This window comes from Python bivittatus, unplaced genomic scaffold (assembly GCF_059951505.1).
Source record: "Python bivittatus isolate LINGU-HERP-01145 unplaced genomic scaffold, Pbiv_v1 ctg000440_np1212, whole genome shotgun sequence".
Classification (NCBI taxonomy): Eukaryota; Metazoa; Chordata; class Lepidosauria; order Squamata; family Pythonidae; genus Python; species Python bivittatus.
In genome coordinates this window covers 6,282,878-6,304,106 of record NW_028277063.1, presented here as the reverse complement: position 1 = coordinate 6,304,106, position 21,229 = coordinate 6,282,878, and the positions used below count along the sequence as shown (strand labels likewise).

General features: G+C 40.5%; 1 protein-coding gene across 2 annotated transcripts; it reads right to left on the bottom strand.

Annotated features, from left to right (window-relative positions):
- Window positions 1–2,479: 2,479 nt before the first annotated feature.
- On the bottom strand, window positions 2,480–13,994 carry NFATC2IP (nuclear factor of activated T cells 2 interacting protein). 2 transcript variants are annotated; one of them, XM_015889447.3, is made up of 8 exons: window positions 13,891–13,994; window positions 13,676–13,789; window positions 10,592–10,728; window positions 10,402–10,479; window positions 8,914–9,094; window positions 7,103–7,247; window positions 4,682–4,788; window positions 2,480–4,604 (listed from the first exon to the last, which is right to left on the bottom strand). In XM_015889447.3, exons 1-8 carry the CDS (start codon window positions 13,900–13,902, stop codon window positions 4,446–4,448), a joined length of 933 nt encoding a protein of 310 aa, XP_015744933.1. In that variant the 5' UTR covers window positions 13,903–13,994; the 3' UTR covers window positions 2,480–4,445. The 2 variants fall into 2 exon arrangements, with proteins under 2 accessions (XP_015744933.1, XP_007421497.1); XM_007421435.4 differs by having other exon boundaries at window positions 2,481–4,604; window positions 8,914–9,097.
- Window positions 13,995–21,229: the final 7,235 nt, after the last annotated feature.

The following is a 21,229-nucleotide window of genomic DNA, read 5'->3' as shown; positions in this document are numbered from 1 at the left end:
GCTGGGTTTCGAAGAGGCAGAGGAACTAGAGATCAAATCGCCAACATTCGCTGGATCATGGAGAAAGCACGAGAGTTCCAGAAAAATATCTACTTCTGCTTCATTGACTATGCAAAAGCCTTTGATTGTGTGGATCACAACAAACTGTGGCAAATTCTTAAAGAGATGGGAGTACCAGACCACCTTACCTGTCTCCTGAGAAATCTGTATGCGGGCCAAGAAGCAACAGTTAGAACCGGTCATGGAACAACCGATTGGTTCAAAATAGGGAAAGGTGTACGACAAGGCTGTATACTGTCACCCTGCTTATTTAACCTATATGCAGAGTACATCATGAGAAATGCCAGGCTGGAAGAATCACAAGCCGGAATTAAGATTGCAGGGAGAATCATCAACAACCTCAGATATGCAGACGATACCACCCTCATGGCAGAAAGTGAAGAAGAACTAAAGAGCCTCTTGATGAGGGTGAAAGAGGAGAGTGCGAAAGCTGGCTTGAAACTCAACATTAAAAAAACTAAGATCATGGCATCTGGACCCATCAATTCCTGGCAAATAGAAGGGGTAGAAATGGAAGCAGTAACAGACTTCATTTATTTGGGCTCCAAGATCACTGCAGACGGAGACTGCAGCCATGAAATTAATAGATGCTTGCTCCTTGGGAGGAAAGCTATGGCAAGCCTAGATAGCATATTAAAAAGCAGAGACGTCACCTTGCCGACAAAGATCCGCATAGTCAAAGCTATGGTTTTTCCAGTAGTAATGTATGGCTGTGAGAGCTGGACCATAAAGAAGGCTGAGCGCCGAAGAATTGATGCCTTTGGACTGTGGTGCTGGAGAAGACTCTTGAGAGTCCCCTGGACTGCTAGGAGATCAAACCAGTCAATCTTAAAGGAAATCAACCCTGATTGTTCATTGGAAGGATCGATAATGAAGCTCAAGCTCAGATACTTTGGTCACCTAATGCGACGAGAGATCTCTTTGGAGAAGACCCTGATGCTGGGAAAGATTGAAGGCAAAAGGAGAAGAGGATGGCAGAGGATGAGATGGTTAGATAGCATCACTGAAGCAATGAGCATGAAACTGAGCAAACTCAGGGAGGCAGTGAAGGACCGGAAGGCCTGGCGCAATATGGTTCATGGGGTCACGGAGAGTCGGACACGACTTAACGACTAAACAACAACTTGAGCAAATTACCATAGACTTGCAATGGATGAGGTGGGAGGGACCAGGAAGAAATCATAGAGCGGCCGGAAAGACTGTACACCCTGAGTACCTTAGCCAATGGGGAAAAGGGGAGGGACTTGCGATCGGGAATGTATATAATTAGGCCGGAGTGTGTATGTGGGTGTGGCTTATTTGCAGTGAAGCCCACCAGCCTTTGCAAACGCTTCCAATAAACTTTACTTCTGACTAACCCAGAGAGATTTGTGGTGCTTGTTTCACACACTATGAAATAATGGCTGGGCTCATACAACACCCATGCTTAACTTAATCATGATTTTTTTACTCAGGCTGTTTTTCTGCATTTGCATGATACTGAACTATAAAGTAGCCAAACTGGATTTGCAGAATACACTAAAACATGGTAGTTGATTTGTGATTCGGCATGTCATATGAATGCAGCCAATTTAGCTGGCTTTGTCTTGGCCACAATCATTTTTAACCATGGCTTATAGTTTAGCTAGCTTTGTGAACACAGCCCAGATCTGTTAAGGGTAACGCTGTTCTCATCACTTGCTCCTAGCTAGGTTGGAGATGATCCAAATCTGGAGGGCCAAACATTGTCTAAAGACTCATTCTTGCACTAAGATATTACAAATTTCTTGTCTGTCTTACAACAGGCAAAAACATCATAGACATTCAAAGTCTCCAACAGCAAAGCAAATTTCTTTCTCTCTTTTTGAAAGGCAGACTTCTTAAGACTTCTATTGCTCTAACTGAAACTTGCAAAATGGGTAGTCAGTCTTGAGAGGCCTAGGCTTTCTGAGGCATGCAACCAGATTACAAACCCAAGACACAAACTGACAATAAAGATATCTATTTAAAATAGTATTTAGATTTTATTAAGAACAAACAGCAAAGGAAAATGGGTATTTGGCTAAAGGAAAGGATTTAGGCTCGAACCAAGGAAGTATGAGCAAAGGAGCAATGCAGAAGGCAATCTAAGAAGGCAACCCTAGCCTGAAGGAAACCATGGGAAGCTTGGTCTAAGTGTGTGGAAAATAGAACCAAACTTAATCATTACTGTCTTTAGTTACTCATTGTACCTAGATTCCATCCTAAACCTGGAAGTTTCTCCCCCATAACATGAGGGAGTTTAGATACCACTCATCCCCACAGTCAGCTCTTGCTCTCCAAAACCATTAGTATACTGTGTATCAGTGTTTCTCAACCTTAGCAACTTTGAGTGGACTTCAACTCCCAGAATTCCCCAGCCAGCATGGCTGGCTGGGAAATTCTGGGAGTTGAAGTCCACTCATCTTAAAGTTGCTAAGGTTGAGAAACACTGGTACATATAATTCTGAAAGGATTTTCCTGCATGTTTTTTTTTCCTGTTTATTAAACAAAAGTGTTAACAGCAGAACCATTGTACCAATTAACCTACTGGAATCACATAACTATTTAAAAGCCATATATACCAAGAGGAGCTATATATATATTTACACGATGCCAAGTTAGATGTATAAGTTAGATAAAAACCATTCACTTTTTTTTTAAAGTGGAGTATTTATGAACATAGGAAAGATAAAGCCATAAGCACTCCATAGCATTGTGTCTCAATTAATCTACTGTAGCCCGTTCCTGCCACTCAATGTAAAACCCAAAGATAAAGCCTTCTACCATCAGTTGATTTGAGTAGGCGCTAGTGCTAGGAAATAAATAAGTCTATTCTATCCCCATGTTATCTGTAGAAGTGTTTACATTCTTAATGATTCACAAGAAAGGATAATTATACTCTTTAAGAGTCCATGTTCCTTTTCATTTATAAGAATGTAATCTTGATTCCATCCAAAGGTAGATCCTATGAATTCAATGGTGCAAGTGCTGACATAAATTAATTACTGCCTCAATTTACTATATGAAGAGCTTTGTATCTAACTAGGAGAATTTGTTTGAAGGCAAGCAAAAACAGTCTCCAGAACCTATGCTGCTGCTGAATTTTTTAATTTTAGTTGCCCAAGGGAAAGGAATCCAGGGCAGATGAAGACAAAGGAGATTCCTGCAGAGCTCCTTAAGAGCGTTTGGGTTCTTAACGCATTCATTGTGATTTACAGAAGTTCAGCAAATTATGATTAAAAAGCCAAAAATAAAATTGCTAAGTAAACAAGAAAACCATTATTTAGTAATGTGAACATCCCACAAGAGGAAAAGAAATTAAAGAAAACTTGGACAAATCAGGCTTTTTGGTTGGGGTTACATAAGATTTTGGAATATGTTATTTTTCAATGCCAGTATCAGAAGAAGCTGTTCATAAATTAAAACAATGATTTGCCTTTCTTTAAAAAATGTCAGCTGCTTTATTGAAGAACACCACACCAATCCCTATGCACAGACACTGAGCACAACCATATCTTTTCCAGTTCAGTATTTTCCACCTGCCTAGTTGGAGGCTAGCACCTAGTCAACTTTATTGACAAGCCAAGTATGGTCAGGCCTGATTAGCATTTCTTTGGGAATCTACCAAAAAATACCAGGGTTCAGTGACTAAACTGGGAAAAAAAAAATCAGCATAAGACAATGGTAAACCACTTCCATACTGCTGCCAAGAAAAACACATGGGTATACCCCTGGAGTCACTAGGATATGAGCTATACGCAATGAGACTTGATATACTCTCCAGCTGTGTTGGACTTCAAATCACCATGCTTGGGGATTATGAGAAATTCAAAATATACAGAGGGCACCTAGATAGGATATACATTTCTATGTATCTGAGACAGAAAAGCCAGATATACAGAAGAATCTGGCAAAGATGAAGAAGTCTACAATTTTCTAATTGTACCTGAGTATTCTTAGGAAACCTAATTGTCACTACCATGGAAAGGTAAGTAAGAAAATATAATATAGAGATTGCACTGCTTTGTTATTCTTATTATTATCCATATTATTATCATCATCATCATATGAAGTAGAGTTATTGAAAATATAGTGATCTGTTAATATCCATCATTACTCCATTACAAAGTTTGTCTCCAAGCAACAGGACCAGTAGCAAAGCTTGACTTTATTAAATATTCCAAATATCGCATACCGGGAAATGGAAAGCGTCCCATGCTTATTTCCTATACAAGTTAGGCTGCTGCTTCCCACTTGGTTCCGGACATCAGTCACAGTGAAAGTTAAATTAGGGAAAGCAGGACACGGGTAAGTCTCTCCGAGTGGGTAGATAGCACACACAAAAAAAAGTCCAGGCATATATCCTTTGAAGAGGTGCCACGATGCTAGTTCCAAACTTCAATAACATCACCAGACTCCATCCCCAATTGTTCAGGGGTCAGAGTTTCTGCTAAACGCTGCCCATCAAAGTGGAAGACAAGTTTGCATCTGCCGAGACCTTGAGCTTGTCTGTAGTAATTCATAAGGGCTCCCAAGGGCTCCCCCTGCAGAAAAGAGAAAATAATTACTCTAATACTTCCTCACAGAAGAAACCCTATTATCCACACCTTAGTTCCCTTACCTTCTGGACAGTAATCTCCATTGTAGAACTTTTGTCTTTTCCTTGTACTCGGAGCAGCAGGTTTCCAGAGTCATCAGCCCATTTGCTACTGGCCTCCACTATACAATCTGGAAGTTGTCCAACAGGGAATATTTATCTAATTTTCCTCCACTGAGTTCAAAATAGCAAAATAGACATTCCCCTCAACGTTACCCCACCAAGTGCCCTGTAATGGTAGAGCTGGACTCTGGGGAAGGGGAGGAGGGGTAGCAGTTGTCATCCGAGACTCTCTGTTGGCCTTCAGGGGTGCTGCTCCACAAGTGGGCGGTTGTGAGACCCTGTTCCTGCTGTACCAGCCTCCCTGCTGCGTAGCAACTTCCCTGCCTGAGCTGCTGGAGGCCATCTTGGGGCTGGCGGTGGAGCTCCCCAGACTTATGGTTCTGGGGGACTTCAATTTGCCATCCCTGGGACATGCCTTGGAGGCGGCCCGGGAGTTCATGATCACCATGGCAGCCATGGGACTGTCCCAGATTATTCACAACCCAACTTGGGACAGTGGTCTCACACCGGACTTAGTTTTCTTGTCAGAGCAGTGGCAAGATGGTCCGAAGGGGGAGTTACATCTGTCCCCATTGTCATTGTCGGATCATGCCCTGGTGATCTTGAGATTCTCTCATGCTACCCCCCTCCACAGGAAGGCAGGACCTATTCAACTGGTCCGCCTCCGGTGACTGATGGACCCAATTGGGTTCCAAAAGGAGCTGGGGGTTATACCCGAGGATCTGCTGCATGGCCAGTGGAGGCCTTGGCCACCACCTGGAATAGGAAGGCGGCTGAGGCCTTGGGACAAGATCACGCCCATGCGACCTCTCTTGTTCCATTGATCTGACAATCCCCGTGGTTTACAGAGGAGTTGAGGGTCTTGAAAAGGATTAAGAGACATCTAGAGCGCCTCTGGAGGAAAACAAGGACCGAATCTGACCAAATATAGGCTAGAGCCGCTATTAAGTCCTACCTTGTGGCAGTAAGAGCAGTGAAACATCAATATTTCTTCACTCTTACTGCATCTGTAGAATGCCGCCTGGCGGCCCTGTTTAAGATCACTCGATCCCTTTTGGGAAAAGAGGGCCCGGTGGCCCATTTACGCTGTAGGGGTCTGGATGGGGAACAACAGGCTTCAGCTGAACCCTGGTAAGACGGAGTGGCTGCGGATTGGAGGCTACTCTGTATCTGGGGGTTTACCATCTTTGGTTCTCGATGGGGCTGCATTGCCCCAGACAGACCGGGTGCATAATCTGGGGGTCCTCCTGGACTCATGACTCCTGCTTGAGGAGCAGGTGGCAGTTGTGGCCAGGAGGGCCTTTGCGCAACTTTGTGTTACGCGCCAGTTACACCCCTTCCTGGATCAGGAGTCCATCTGGTCTGTCACTCATGCCCTGGTCATCTCTTGTTTAGATTACTGCAATGTGCTCTACATGGGGCTACCCTTGAAGAGTATCTAGAAGCTACAGCTGGTTCAAAATGCAGACACATGGGCAATCTTGGGTGCCCCAAGGATGGCACATGTAACACCTTTGCTGCAGGAACTGCACTGGGTTCTGGTTTGTTTCCGGGTCCAAATCAAGGTGTTGGTTATCACCTTTAAAGCCCTACATGGCACAGGTCCAGGTTACCTGAGGGACCATCTCATCCCCATTACATCGACCTGTCCCACCCGGTCCGACAGAGGAGGCATGTTGCGGATCCCATCAGTGAGAGAATGTCGACGGGCGGGTCCTAGGAGGAGAGCCTTTTCTGCAGTTGCCTCCACCCTACAGAATACTCTCCCTGCAGAGGTGAGGTGGGCCCCTACCCTCCCAATTTTTTTGGAGGGAATTGAAGACTTGGCTCTCCCAACTTGCGTGGGGCGAGGAAAGATCCAATCGACCCTGGGGATGGCTGGCACCTTAACGATGCTCCCTGAGTTTATTAAGACCTAATTAACATCAGCCTCTTGGAAGTATTATAAAGGAAGTTTGTTTTTAGCATATTTAATTAATTAATTAATATGTATCTATTTTAACTAATGTTTATTCTATTTTTACTGTAAACTGCCCAGAGTCACTCAACAGTGAGATGGGCAGTGACAAATTTGACTGATAGATAGATAGATAGATAGATAGATAGATAGATAGATAGATAGATAAGAGAGCGATGTGGCTGAATGGGGACTAGAATTTAGGACCTCAAAGACCTTACAGTAGTTCTAATTTTGAAGAACCAGGTTTAGGCAATACAGTTGGGAGAAAAGGAAAAAGACAACTGTTGTTGAATACTAGACAGTACAGAAGTTCAGTTCATTTGGGAGGCAACAGATTCGGGACATTTAAAATAGTCCGTAAGACTGGAGGGACTGAAGGGCTGATCTGAAGTAAAAAAAAAAAAAATCCCTAAGCTACTCACCAATGATGTCAGCAACGCCAAGGCCCAACTTAGCAGGAGTAGCATCAGCCGCAAGCTCACAATCTCGATGCAGGAGAAGGATTCTGTTCGGATGAACCTTCAGGATCTGTGCCATGTGCTCAACCACTCGCCGAAGAGGATCTGTCTACAAAAGGTGAGGAAGCAGCTGTGTAAGAGAATAAAGGCCCTCCCCAGTGACAATACTTACCTAGGCTGTATGAAGTCATGGTTTACTTAGCTATGGTTTACTGAATAAGCAACAACTGGCTGAATTCACACAATATGCTCAGCCACAATCGAGTAAACCGTGTTTTAGTGTAGGAGTGGCAATCCTTTGGTGGCCAAGGACTGCATTTAACAGGGGGAAGGTTGTAAAATGTATGGGGCTGTATAACCAAAGTAGCCAGAGCTGTTGTGGGGGAGTTTGAGAATCTTTTTAAAGTGTGATACATGCTAATGTTAGGTTTTATACTACAGTATTCCACTGAATTCTGCCTTCAGTTTTCAGCAAATAAAAGAGCTCCAAGGGCTACGAAAGGATCTCTGGAACTGCAAGTTGCCCATTCCTGGTTTAATGTGACATGCGAATTCAAAAGCAGTATTCAGCTTCTGAAGAGGGCATGTTTTCCACCAGTGCTATTTTGAACCATCATAAGCCCACATGGCTTTTTTAAAAAATGTAACTATTATTACATTGTTAGAGGATGTAAATATATCAGGTAAATTAATAGCGTGGTTGCTAGAATTCACATAAAATGTTGGTTTTGTGCAGGATTGTACATGAAGGCTCACCTACTACTTGGGGAATGTCTAGGAGGAAAAAATAAGATTCCAGAGCAGAAAATGACTGCTCTGCACTGAAGCCCAGAAAAAAATGGTCTCTGCTGCAGATGTTAGGACTGAGTCCTGGGAACTTCTGGGAAAGCAATGGTGAATTAAAGATGGCTCCGCTGAGAGCAGAGCCAATGACTGCGGCGGAATGAGAAGCTGGTGAACGGGCTGGCTTCTCGGAATTCCTCTCTGAACAAGGAGAAGACTTGGGATTGCCTACGTGTGCTGCAGACAGCAGCTCCTCACGAGGAGACCATAAGACAGCAGTCTCTGGCGGGTTTAGAGCTCTGGAAGCCGAGAAATCACCCTCTTTGCCCAAGCTGCAGTCAGCACCTTTCAAAAGAACACTGGATTTGCATACTTCCTTAAGTAATAGCTTTTGGAAAATGCTCGTTGACCATTTTTTGGATATTATGACCCTTTAGGTTTTAAGGCTTAAGGCTTTAAAGATTTGTTCATAAACAAGAGATAAGATACGGGAAGAAGAGATTTTCTGTTGTATTTTTAGAGAAAGTGATAAGTTACTGTGTTGAAAGGAATATAAAGTTGGTTTACTTGATTAAGGTTAAAATATATATGTTGTTATTACTGGTAACTCTTAATGGACTTTTGCTGGTTAGGACTGAATGAGGCGGCTTTAAGAATGAGTTATGGGAAGAAGAGATCTTTTGTTGTAGTATCAGAGAAGATGGTAAGTTACTGAAATTGTACTTGTCATAGTGAAGGAGAAAGTCATAACTTTATATATCTCTTTTTGTGTGAGTGTGTGTATCTTCTCTGCACTTTTTCTTTTTTATATTTTTCTTAGTTTGTATTAGTTTTTTATCTTTGTAACTATAAACTTTAATAAAAATTATTATTAAAAAAAGGACTGAGTCCTGGGAAGGTGTGGGGAAGAAAAAAAGGGAAGAGAAAAGCCCAGATTATGAGAAGCAGATGAAATGAGTAGGGACAAGGTAACAAATACCAAAGCATCACACCATTTGAACACAGACTCTGTAGAGATCAGCTCGACATCGGACTTTCAGCATCAGCTCTTGGGGCTCAAATGAGTCGACCACAATCACGGCATCCTCATCAGATCCTGACCCTTCATCCTGCAAGATCTTCTTAGCAGCTAAGAGGGAGGTGGTCAGATTTCTGAGACTCTGATCAAAAATTCTGCTGAGAAAGCAAGAACAAACCTGAGTGAGAAATCCATATGCTAGGTTTTGCCTTGGCATGCCGTAAACTAGAAGTGGGCTGTATTCAGTCTGAAGCAGGCAAAGGTGCTTGGGTTCTGTTACGGAAACCCTTTCTGTATCTGTCAGCAGCTTCTTAAGGGAGCAGCCCTTTTCCCTATGTTGATATGATCACCAGACAGATTCAAATACATATGCACTTGAGTTAAGGAGTTAAGGAGTTAAGGAGTCACTGACAGTTACTTCATCACCCTGTTGCCACCTCTGTAATGCCTGTGCAAGAATTATCTGCACAGATACTATGTAAGCCCAAGAAAAGGCTGGACTTCTTTACAGAGTTTCTGGCATGGAAAAGACAAGAGCCTGCTCTGGGACCCAATGAGCCACAACAGTCTCCCCCCACTCAGTATCGCTTCAGACTTTTGGAATGGAGTTCCTATCACCCCCCAGTCCAAGATATCCAGGAGAGATGGAATTGGAACTGGGAAGATTAGGACAGACAGACCAATTTCACATATTTGTCTTGGCTTCTGTCAGGAGCCTTTAATGAATTCATTTGCTGCCTCAGTACTTCATTGACCAGATTAGCCTTTTTTATAAGACTGCTCTGAGGACAGTGTCTGAAGGTAGAGACAAAATGGCATATTATTCCTAACCTAAGCCCATCATCAAGAAACCAGTCCTCTCCAGCCTGAAAGCCTCTCAAAGTATCACCAAAACTAAGAACACAACACTGGCATACAACATAAAAGCAAGCTAAGTGCACAAAGAGTAACTCAGCATGATCTGGCCTTATCGGGTATATCAGCCAATTTACAAAGATAGGAAATAACAACCTCTCCAACCCTGTACGACTGCATTATTTTCAGCACAATACTGTTGTGCTCATACTGGCTTTTAATCAGTGTCAGTGCAGATTATGACATGAATAGAAACAGTCCAGCAATTTAAAAAAAATTAAAAAAGAAACAGGTCAACAAGATCTTTAATGGAAATATGTTGCATTCAAATAAACAAGCTTAGTCAAAGTGTGCTGACTAGCGTCTGTTGGCTTTCTTCCCGTACACACTACACAGTTGCTGAGCTATCTGAAGGACTGTAAGCTGACTTGCCATGTCGTCTCAAACTAACGGGATCGCTCCTGCTACCTGGAGCAAGCTAGGGAAAGAAGCCACCAATTTAAAACAATTGTGCCCCCAAGACCCCAATCCTCTTTAAGGCTCTCCTCCTCCTCTGGTATCAATCCACCATACTCCCACCTCATTTCCAGAAATATCAATTTCTTACTGGGCTTTGTCATGCTTTTTCTTTTGCTGTGGTGGAGGTGGAGGGGAAGGTGACGGTGAAGGTGAAAGATCTTGACGTCTGCCAAAAGGAGAACAGATATAGAAATAGTTTTAATTCAGCTTGTCCAAAAAGTTATGTAGAAGGAGAGAAGAGGAGGAGAACTCAAATCTTGCATTTTTGCTTCACATACTTTACAGGAGCTCTCTTTTTCTCTTTCTCTTTCTCTTCCTCTTCTGATGAGCTAAGGACCTGGGGCTCACAACAAAGCTCTTCAACTTGAACAGGAAGCTTCAGAGAATTTTGCAACAATTGTAGGCTGTTCTGAACCTACAGATAAGAAACAAAGTGGCGGGGGGGGGGGAAGAATTTATCAGATTACTAGGAAGGAAAACAGGAATTAGTCACTTGGATACTTAGGAGTCAGTGTTACTAATATGTCTAGATGAATGATCAATCATAGTAAAAGTGGAATGCTACAGTTCTTTGCTTCTCTTCAGCAAAGTGTATCAATGGCAATAAGGAGTAAACTTGGGAAAAAATTGGAGCTATAAAACGTTAACCAAGGTAAGTCTGATGGCAGTATTAACTACAGTGCGCTGTAAAGAATTACAAGACCCTTCTCTTTACAACAAATCCACAGTTCTTTAAAAACATTTGGGATCATCAGCAGCTCTTTTAAAAAAGGAAGAAAAAAAGAATGCATCCCATGGCAAACAATTACTGGGCAGTCCGACTTGGGATCAACTAAGAATCTGGCTGAAAGAGAAGAGATCTCTCTCTCAACCAGGGAGAACTTATTTGAAATTCAAAGCTTTGAGGCTGCCTGTACAGATTTGTCAGAGAAGACTGGGTGGGAATGCTGAGGGGAACTGGGACTCAGGAGCAAGACCAAGTTTTAGGCTTGCTGAAAAAGAAGGATCACTTGAACAAAAGAAGGAGTCCTTTTCTATATCAATCAAATTCTTTGATCATTTACATCACAGAATCAATGAACTGGAACGGACTATGGAGGTTATTAGCCCAACCTTCTGGTCAGTGCAAGATACAAGACAGAAAACACTGTCCAGTCTCTGCTGACGAATGGGAACCAATGCCTCCTGAAGTAATCTTTGCCACTGAAATCACTATTTGGAAATTCTTCCCAGCATTTCTCTAAAATCTGCATCCCTGCATTCTCTGTTCTTTGATTCAAATCCAGCCCTCTTCAACAGAGAACAGCTTTGTGTCATCTAAATGCAGCCTACATAGTGGAAAACAGAATGAAATCACTTTTTCTGTTATCTAGACGCCATGTTTCTAATAATTGAACCTAAGGCTGCACCATCTGTAGCTATCACGTATCTCTGCTGGCTCATATCCAGCTCATGATTCACTAAGATCCTTTTTACACATATACTTAGACTAAGTTAGGTCTATTTCATCAGCTATCTTAATCTATAGAAGTTGTACTTCTGACATCTTTATCACCCAATTAGGCAGCAGCACCTAGAAAACCTTGGCTTATCTTGAAAGCCGAGAGCTGGTTTGGTGTAGTGGTTAAGGCATCAGGCTAGAAATCAGGTGACCGTAAGTTCTATTCCACCTTAGGCATGAAGCCAGCTGGGTGACCTTGGGCGAGTCACACCCTCTCAGGCGGCAATGGTAAACTACTTCTGAAAAACCTTGGCAAGAAAACTGCAGGGACTAGTCCAGGCACTCACCAGGAATCAATACTGACTTGAAGGCACCAAAAAAAAAAAAATCTTGAAAAGCTAAGCAGGGCTAGACTTGGTTAGTGTCTGAATGGGAGACCATTAGGAAATCTCATGGCTGTAGAGTAGACAGCAAAGGGGGTGGGGACCCTCAAAAGGCAGCAGTGGCAAATAATTTCTGTACTGTTGCCAAGAATGTTACATGGATATGACCATGAAGTATGAGGGAGGGGAGGACAAGTTGATTATACAGATACAAGTTACATGTGAGACAGATTCTCCTACCAGTTTTGCAAAAAAACCCCAAAATTCAAAAGAAAAACTGGGCAGGGGAAAACTACAACACTCTTTTGTCCCACTAGTATCAGGGACAGCACAAGAAACAGTCTGGGAGAAGACTGGCAGCCACCCAACACTGGAGGCTCTACGATAGTCATTAAATTAAGTAAGCTCTCTCTTGTCCCTGGCCAGCAATGCCAAGATTTTTGCTAGCTGGAGAAACTTTTCCACTGAGTTATTTAATAATGGAGATCAGATACACTCTTCCATACAGAACAAGAAGCAGCAGTGGCTAACCTCTGTAATCTCATTTGTAGATATACACAAATAAATGAATAAATATTTGTGTCTGAGTCAGTCTTGACCACTGGGGACTCCTAGACAAGTCCCTGCAGTTTTCTTGGCAAGATTTTCAGAAGTGGTCTGTCACTGCTGAGACTGATTAGCCCCAAATCACCCACCTAGTTTTCATGCCTAAACCAGCAGTAGATGGCCTCCTGATCTCTAGCCCAGTGCCTTTAAACCAGTGCACCAAACTGGCTCTCAACCCCATTATACAGACTGATACTAATTACAATATATGTACAAGACATAGAGTACAGTAGAATAATTGATTAGATACAGCAACACACAGTAATTTGATTGGAAACGTACATTAATGCGTTAAAAACAGTGAGGTAACGAGGGTGGCACTACAATGACAATAATAGCTCACTGAGTTAGACAAAAGCTGTGTCCTTTGGATAAGAGTTACTGTTGATATGTTACTTATTATCTGCCAGTGGCCTTGCTTCCCAGCAATGCCCTAATCAACATGTTTTGCAATTAAATGTTTTGGGGCTGACCTGATGGTTTTATTTTCCCTGAGAAAGTGCATTTGGGTGGGGGGTAATTTATTTGCCTTAACTAACCCCATTTTTCTACTAACCTGGGGATGATGGAAGTTGCACCCAGTTGCCCTGAACATTAAGATAGGGTGAATCAAATCAAAACCTTTATTACAGCCTTTAGGCCAGCAAGTGCTACAATAAAAATGCAGTACATAAACCTATAATTAATAAAACTAAAAAGCAGACAATAAAATTTCATGAAATAAATTAATAAAGTAACAATAACGCAGATAACAGTGGCCACCACCAAAATTTGTACCAAACTTCAGTCATAGGTAGGACAGATGGCACCAAATCGGGCCACCCAGAAAGAGAGGTCAGGGTCCGGGCAGAAGAAGCTAAAGAAGCGAGCGATTTTGGAGTGGGGGGGAGAATGGGGGCACGCACCCCTGAAGTCACCCCGCCAGCACACACCTTGTTCGAATAGACAGGGACGACGGGGATATCTGTGAAAAGGCGGCGGCGCTTGTGAAGGGGCTTCCTGGGGGTCCCTTCTGTTTCCGAGTCGCTGCTGGTGCAGGAATTCACCTGTTTGGGAGGGGCGGGAAACACCAGGGGGCGTTATTCAGAAATCCAAATTTAAACACCCCCCCCCCTTGTTTTTTCCCTTCCAGCCGGCTCGTACTTACCGTCTCCGCCATTGCAGGAGCTGATACTTCCTATTGGTTTTGATATTCGCGTTGCTCCGCCCCCTAGGATCCGATTGGCTCCACCCAATACCTCTCCGTTTCTTCCGTTCTCTTCACGCCACAAAGAAAAGTTTGAACGAGCAGGGATTGCTTTAGGAGCCTTAGCTTCCGTTTGCGGCAGCGCTAAGCAGTCTGGGGATGGTAGTTTTTTTCAGTTGAGACGGCTCAGATGGTTTGTTTTCCGGGGGAGACCGGAGAAGAAGTCTGGGATTCTGCGCTGCCTCGCGGGGCGCCTTTTTCTCGAGGCACGAAACCTCTAGTTGGAATGCAAATGCGGTATTTTTCACTATCCTAATCGTTCCAACGAATCGCCCATTTGGAGGGATTTTTTTCTTCTCCTAAGTACATACCTCTGAACAAACCACATAAAGCAATCATATTTACACTGGTCCATGGGGGGAAAAAATCCAAGATCCATTGCTAGGTGAGTATTGTCTTTATTAGGCTATGCCAGATTGGTCCAAACCAGCACAAGCTTTTGAATTGTTTTTTGAAATCGTTTTTATTAAAAGATTTTGCATAGATAAATACATTCAAAGAAAAGAAAAAATATATAGTAAAGTAAATGTGAAAAAGAAAAATAGAAAAGAAAAAAAGAACAAAGAGAAGATAGAGGAAAGAAAAATAAAATAAAAGAACAAAACATGAAAAAATATATGAATGAATGAATGAATGAATGAATGAATGAAATTATATGAATGATTCCAATCTTCCTCTGGGCAGACAATATACAGACAATTCTAATTAAACCTTTCTCTAAGATTTCATCATAATTCCCTTCTTTCTATAACTATTCGTTCTAATCATCAAAACCAAAAGTCACAAAATCATTTTCTTTCTTATGCAAAAAGTCCATAAGGGGTTTCCAATCATTGATGACTGCCAATAATGACCTTTCTCTAATCAAAGAAGTCTGTCCATCTCGCCAAGTTCTGCCAACTCATTTCACTAACTAATCCTCTATGGTGAGTACAATAATGCTGAATCTTTCCATCTCTGTGCATATAGTAATCATGCTGCAGTAATCATATATTGAAATAACCTTCTATGGCTCTTTTCTAACCGTTTATCCATCAGTCCTAAAAGGAAAAGTTCTGGCTTCAGTTGAGTATTAACCTTTAAAATCCTCTGTATCAATGTACAGTCAGGTCCAGAAATATTGGGACATCAACACAATTCTAACATCTGTGGCTCTATACACCACCACAATGGATTTGGAATGAAACAAACACAATGTGCCTTAACTGCAGACTGTCAGCTTTAATTTGAGGGTATGTACATCCAACTCAGGTGAACGGTGTAGGAGTTACAACAGTTTGCATATGTGCCTCCCACTTGTTAAGGGACCAAAAGTAATGGGACAATTGGCTTCTCAGCTGTTCCATGGCCAAGTGTGTGATATTCCCTCAATACCCCAATTACAATGTGCAGATAAAAGGCCCAGAGTTCATTTCAAGTGTGCTATTTGCATTTGGAATCTGTTGCTGTCAACTCTCAAGATGAGATCCAAAGAGCTGTCACTATCAGTGAAGCAAGCCATCATTAGGCTGAAGAAACAAAACAAACCCATCAGAGAGATAGCAAGAACATTAGGCGTGGCCAAAACAACTGTTTGGAACATTCTCAGAAAGAAGGAACGCACCGGTGAACTCAGCAACACCAAAAGACCCGGGAGACAACGGAAAACAACTGTGGTGGATGACCGAAGAATCCTTTCCCTGGTGAAGAAAACACCCTTCACAACAGTTGGCCAGACCAAGAACACTCTCCAGGAGGTAGGTATATGTGTATCAAAGTCAACAATCAAAAGAAGACTTCACCAGAGTGAATACAGAAGGTTCACCACAAGATGTAAACCATTGGTGAGCCTCAAAAACAGGAAAGCCAGATTAGAGTTTGCCAAACGACATCTAAAAAAGCCTTCACAGTTCTGGAACAACATCCTATGGACAGATGAGACCAAGATCAACTTGTACCAGAGTGATGGGAAGAGAAGAGTATGGAGAAGGAAAGGAACTGCTCATGATCCTAAGCATACCACCTCATCAGTGAAGCATGGTGGTGGTAGTGTCATGGCGTGGGCATGTATGGCTGCCAATGGAACTGGTTCTCTTGTATTTATTGATGATGTGACTGCTGACAGAAGCAGCAGGATGAATTCTGCAGTGTTTCGGGCAATATTATCTGCTCACATTCAGCCAAATGCTGCAGAACTCATTGGACGGCGCTTCACAGTACAGATGGACAATGACCCAAAGCATACTGCAAAAGCAACCAAAGAGTTTTTGAAGGGACAGAAGTGGAATGTTATGCAATGGCCAAGTCAATCACCTGACCTGAATCCCATTGAGCATGCATTTCACTTGCTGAAGACAAACCTGAAGGGAAAATGCCCCAAGAACAAGCAAGAACTGAAGACAGTTGCAGTAGAGGCCTGGCAGAGCATCACCAGGGATGAAACCCAGCGTCTGGTGATGTCTATGCGTTCCAGGCTTCAGGCTGTGATTGACTGCAACGGATTTGCAACCAAGTATTAAAAAGGGAAAGTTTGATTTATGATTATTATTCTGTCCCATTACTTTTGGTCCCTTAACAAGTGGGAGGCACATATGCAAACTGTTGTAATTCCTACACTGTTCACCTGAGTTGGATGTACATACCCTCAAACTAAAGCTGACAGTCTGCAGTTAAAGCACATTGTGTTTGTTTCATTCCAAATCCATTGTGGTGGTGTATAGAGCCAAAGATGTTAGAATTGTGTCGATGTCCCAATATTTCTGGACCTGACTGTATGTATTTGAATCCATTTTTTTTTTTTAGCTTTTTTACATGTCCACCAAGCATGATAAAATGGCCCTTCATGTTCACATTTCCAACATTGAAATACCTTTATACATTCTGGATAATTTCTGTGGTGTCATGTGCCAGCAATACATCATTTTATAAAAATTCTCTTTAAGATCATAATATAATGTAAATTTAAACCTTTTTAACCACATATTTTCCCATTGACCCATCTGCATATTGTAACCAAAATTCTTAGCCCACTTTATTATACATTCTTTAACCTGTTCTTTCTCCATTTCAAATTTTCACAAAAGTTTATACATTTTAGCAATTACATGCTCATTATCAGTATATAATTGCACTTCAAATTTTGTCTTACTTTGCTCCATACCATAAGTCTTTTTATCCATTTTAAAACTTTCTGGCAGCTGTAAATGGGAAAACCATTGATAACTATGTCCTTCTATCATTAGTTGCTCTCTTGATTTAATTTTATATTCCCCTTGGTGATTTTCCATTAATTCTTGGTACATTAATTATTTGTCTTTGCCTGTTGTTTTTCTTCTATACAATGCTCTTGTGCTGAGATCCATAGGGGTGTTTTCGGGCACAGCCTGAGTTTATATCTGTTCCATATTCTGAATTTGGCACATCTAATAAAATGGTTTTTAAAATCCACATTAACTTTAACTTTATCATACCATAAATGTCCATATCCAAACTTCAGGTCATGGTCTTTTAACTCAAAGTTTTTTGCTTCTCAGGAACACCCGTTCTTTTATCCAAACCAAACAACAAGCTGCAAAATACAATTTCAAATCCCAGGAGCCCAATCCTCTTTCGACCTTTGCATCTTGTAACACTATATATTTAACTCATGTTTCTTTCCCTTGCCATACCAATTTAGATATATATTTTTGCCATTGCTTAAATGGTACATCAGTTGTCAAAACAGGTATTGTCTGAAAAAAAACCCATCATTCTAGGCAAAACGTTCATTTTTATCACAGAAATTCTCCCCAATGGTGACAGTTTTAATTTGTTCCATCTTAACATGTCCTTAATTTCATTCCATGTCTTAACATAATTATTTTGAAATAACATACAATTCATATTTGTCATAGTTATGCCCAAATATTTTACTTTTTTCTCAATCTTAGAACCAGTTTTCTCCATTAGGTCTATTTGATCTTCTATCTTCATTTTTTTTTTGTTAACATCTTCTTCTGATTATTAATCTTAAAAACTGCTAGCATACCAAAGTCCTTTAATTTTCCCATTAATGTTTCTACTTCCTCTAACAGATCCTCCACCAGGTCATCTGCAAATGCCCTTAACTTATACGTTTCTTTTTTAATCTTAACTCCCATGATTCTCCCATCTTGTCTTATGTCTCTATTCAACACCTCAAGAACCAAAATAAACAAGAGAGAAGACAGCCTTGTCTTGTCCCTTTTTGAATCTCACAAGGTTTTGTTAGTTCTCCATTAACAATTATTTGAGCTTTCTGTGAAGTATAAATTGATCTTACCCATGAAATAAAATTATCTCCAAGGTTCATATGTTCCAAAACTCTAAACAAGAAAATCAAGTTCAAATTATCAAAGGCTTTCTCTGCATCTAAGCAGATCAATGCAACTTGTTTTTCATTCTGTTGTTCCAAATACTCCAGAATATCCAACACATTTCTAATATTATCTCATAATTGTCTTTTAGGTAAAACCCCACTTTGATCTTCATAAATAAAGTCCTGTAAAATTATTTTCTACCTTTCAGCCAAAATCATTATAAACAATTTATAGCCATTATTCAATAAAGATATTGGTTGATAATTTCTTGTTAAAGTCAAGTCTTGGGCCTCTTGCTGTATTAGCCTCTTTACAACTATCAGGAATCTTTCCATTCCGTAAAATAACATTCATCACTTCTTGTAAAGAGTGTAAAAGTTCATCCTCAAAACATGTATAATAAGAGGCTGGCAGACCATCTGGACCAGGTACCTTTCCTGTTTTAGTCGTTTTAATAGCTTCACAAACTTCCCTTATTGTTATAGGTCCATTCAAAATTTGTCTCTGATTTTCTGTGATCTTCATAAATTCTGTTTTATGTAAATATACATCCAGTTTCTCTAAGGAAATTTCTTAATCTTTATATAAAGTAGAATAATACTGGTGAAACACTTTTCACATATTTGCATTATCTGTTGTTACAGTATTCTTGTAATTTTAGTATCACTTTTCTTTTTCTTTTTGCAATTTATAAGCCAGCCATTTCCCTGGTTTATTTGCAAATTCAAAATTTCTTTGTTTTGCATAATTCATCTTTATTTTTCTCTCTCTTAGATAATTACCTCTGTAGAAGGTTAATTTGGTGGGTAATAGTTGTCATCTCTGGGGATTTTTTAAAACTCTTCTTCTTTTTATCTCATCCAAAATCACTTGTATTTTCTCTTGCCTTTTCTTTTTAAAGTCACAGTCACTGTTACGTTGTATTAAATATCCTCTTACAAGAGCTTTGCTTGCATCCCAAACCATTCTTACTTCTGTACCTTTATTAAGATTATTCTCAAAAAATTCTTTTAACCTCTTTTTGCAATCCTCCACTACAATTTCCTTTTGCAACAATATCTCAATCTCCATCTGAAAGAGCTATTTTTCTTTTCAAAGTTAAAGTCACTGGGTTGTGGTCTGAGAAAGTCTTTGGTAATATCTCCACTTTATGAACATTAGTAGACAAAATCTTAGAGATCTAAATCATTTCTATTCTGGAAAAGATCTATCTCTTTCAGAAAAATAAGTATATTCTTTTGAGTCACCATTTTTATATCTCCATACATCAACTATATATTTTTAATATTTTTCTGAGAAGTTCTATCTTTCTGTGGGGAAATCACCCCATTCCAATCTCTCAGGAAACACCAATTTCCATATGGAAAGTCCAGTAATTTATCCACAAGCCCTTTAAAAAATGCTGTTTATTTTCATTTGGGGCATAGATTCCCAATATCAAAGTCTTAGCCCCCTGTAGATTAACTTCCACCCCAACATATCTGCCATAATCATCATTCAATATCAGTTTTGGATATAGCTGAGAATTTATATACAAAACAGCTTCCTTTTCTTTCATTCCTGCTGAAATGAATTCTTCACCCAAAGTTTTGTGACTCAAATGTTTATATCTTTTTTTCCTAATATGCATTTCTTGTAGGCAACTCACATATTGTTTTAACTTTTTCAATTTTTTTTTTCTCTTTGGAGGAGCATTTGCCCCATTTATATTCTATGTTAAGCATTTATAATCCATAATTATGCCAAGATTTTAGAAAAGTCAATACCTGTAGCACCCTATGTGGTATCATCTTCAGTGTCCTGTTGTATCTGTTGTGGCATTTGTTTAGTCACATCTGTCACTGTCACTTCCATTTGCAACCCTCCAATTCTTTGAGTTTTCCCAAGAAATCTCTTGCTTTCTGCACAGAATTCAGTCCGGATCTCTGCTGTTTAAAAGTAAAAACCACCCTTTCCAACTCATCCCATCTAAATGGAATCTTCTTCTGTCTGTCTGTCAGAAAAAAATACTTTTTTCTTTTACGGAGTCTTCTAATTGGAATTTCCTTTTCCTCTGGTAGACCAGATGTTTCAGGCATACCAGAGGAAAAGGGTAAATCCTCAAATATGATCCTGGTGATTTCATATAATTTTTACATGAGATCGCCTGAAACCACCAATTGTGAGCACATAGTACATCCTTCTAGTTCGGATCACTTCTGGTTCCAACCTGATGTGAAAACATAGGTCCAAGGCATTCAGCTTCTTAATTCTAAACCAAAATGTCCACATATCTGATAGAATAATTCCTTAATGGTTTATTTTTCATCTGAAAATATTGTTCCACTTGGACAAAACTGCTCCAGAAGAAGTTACTTAAGATTTACACAAAGCTGCCAGCCAATCAGTGCTATGTATAACCCGTTGATGATAAACAGAAAGAGAAAGTAACTTCAGTGAATGATAGAGGTGCCTGCTATAGAGTGAATGTGCATTCTCTGACTCTCCTCCTAGTAGGACATAGGTGTTGTCTATCCCTGTAATCTGTTTCCTGTAATATAAATCTCCTTTCTGTTAGTTACAAAACCTGCTTCAGTAATCCGCTCAGGAAAGATGTCTGATCTAAGAAACAGACGTGCAAACACCCAATCTTTTATCAGCCATGCTCTCCTGTGGGGAAACAATGATCTCATCCAATTTAATAAAACTTTTCTACAGATTAAAACAAAAAAGGAAAACTACAGAAAATGATGTAAGATGATAAATGAAAAGACTCATACCTTTAGAAATCCACTGGTCTGAACATACTTTTAATAGCTATGATCACAGTAAGACTTCAAACTGTTGGCAGCTTCATTTACTGATGCATATCCTAAACACATCCTGCTCTGTTCCAAAAAACAGAAGTTTATTTAATATACAGAGTTTAAAATGAAGTCACATAG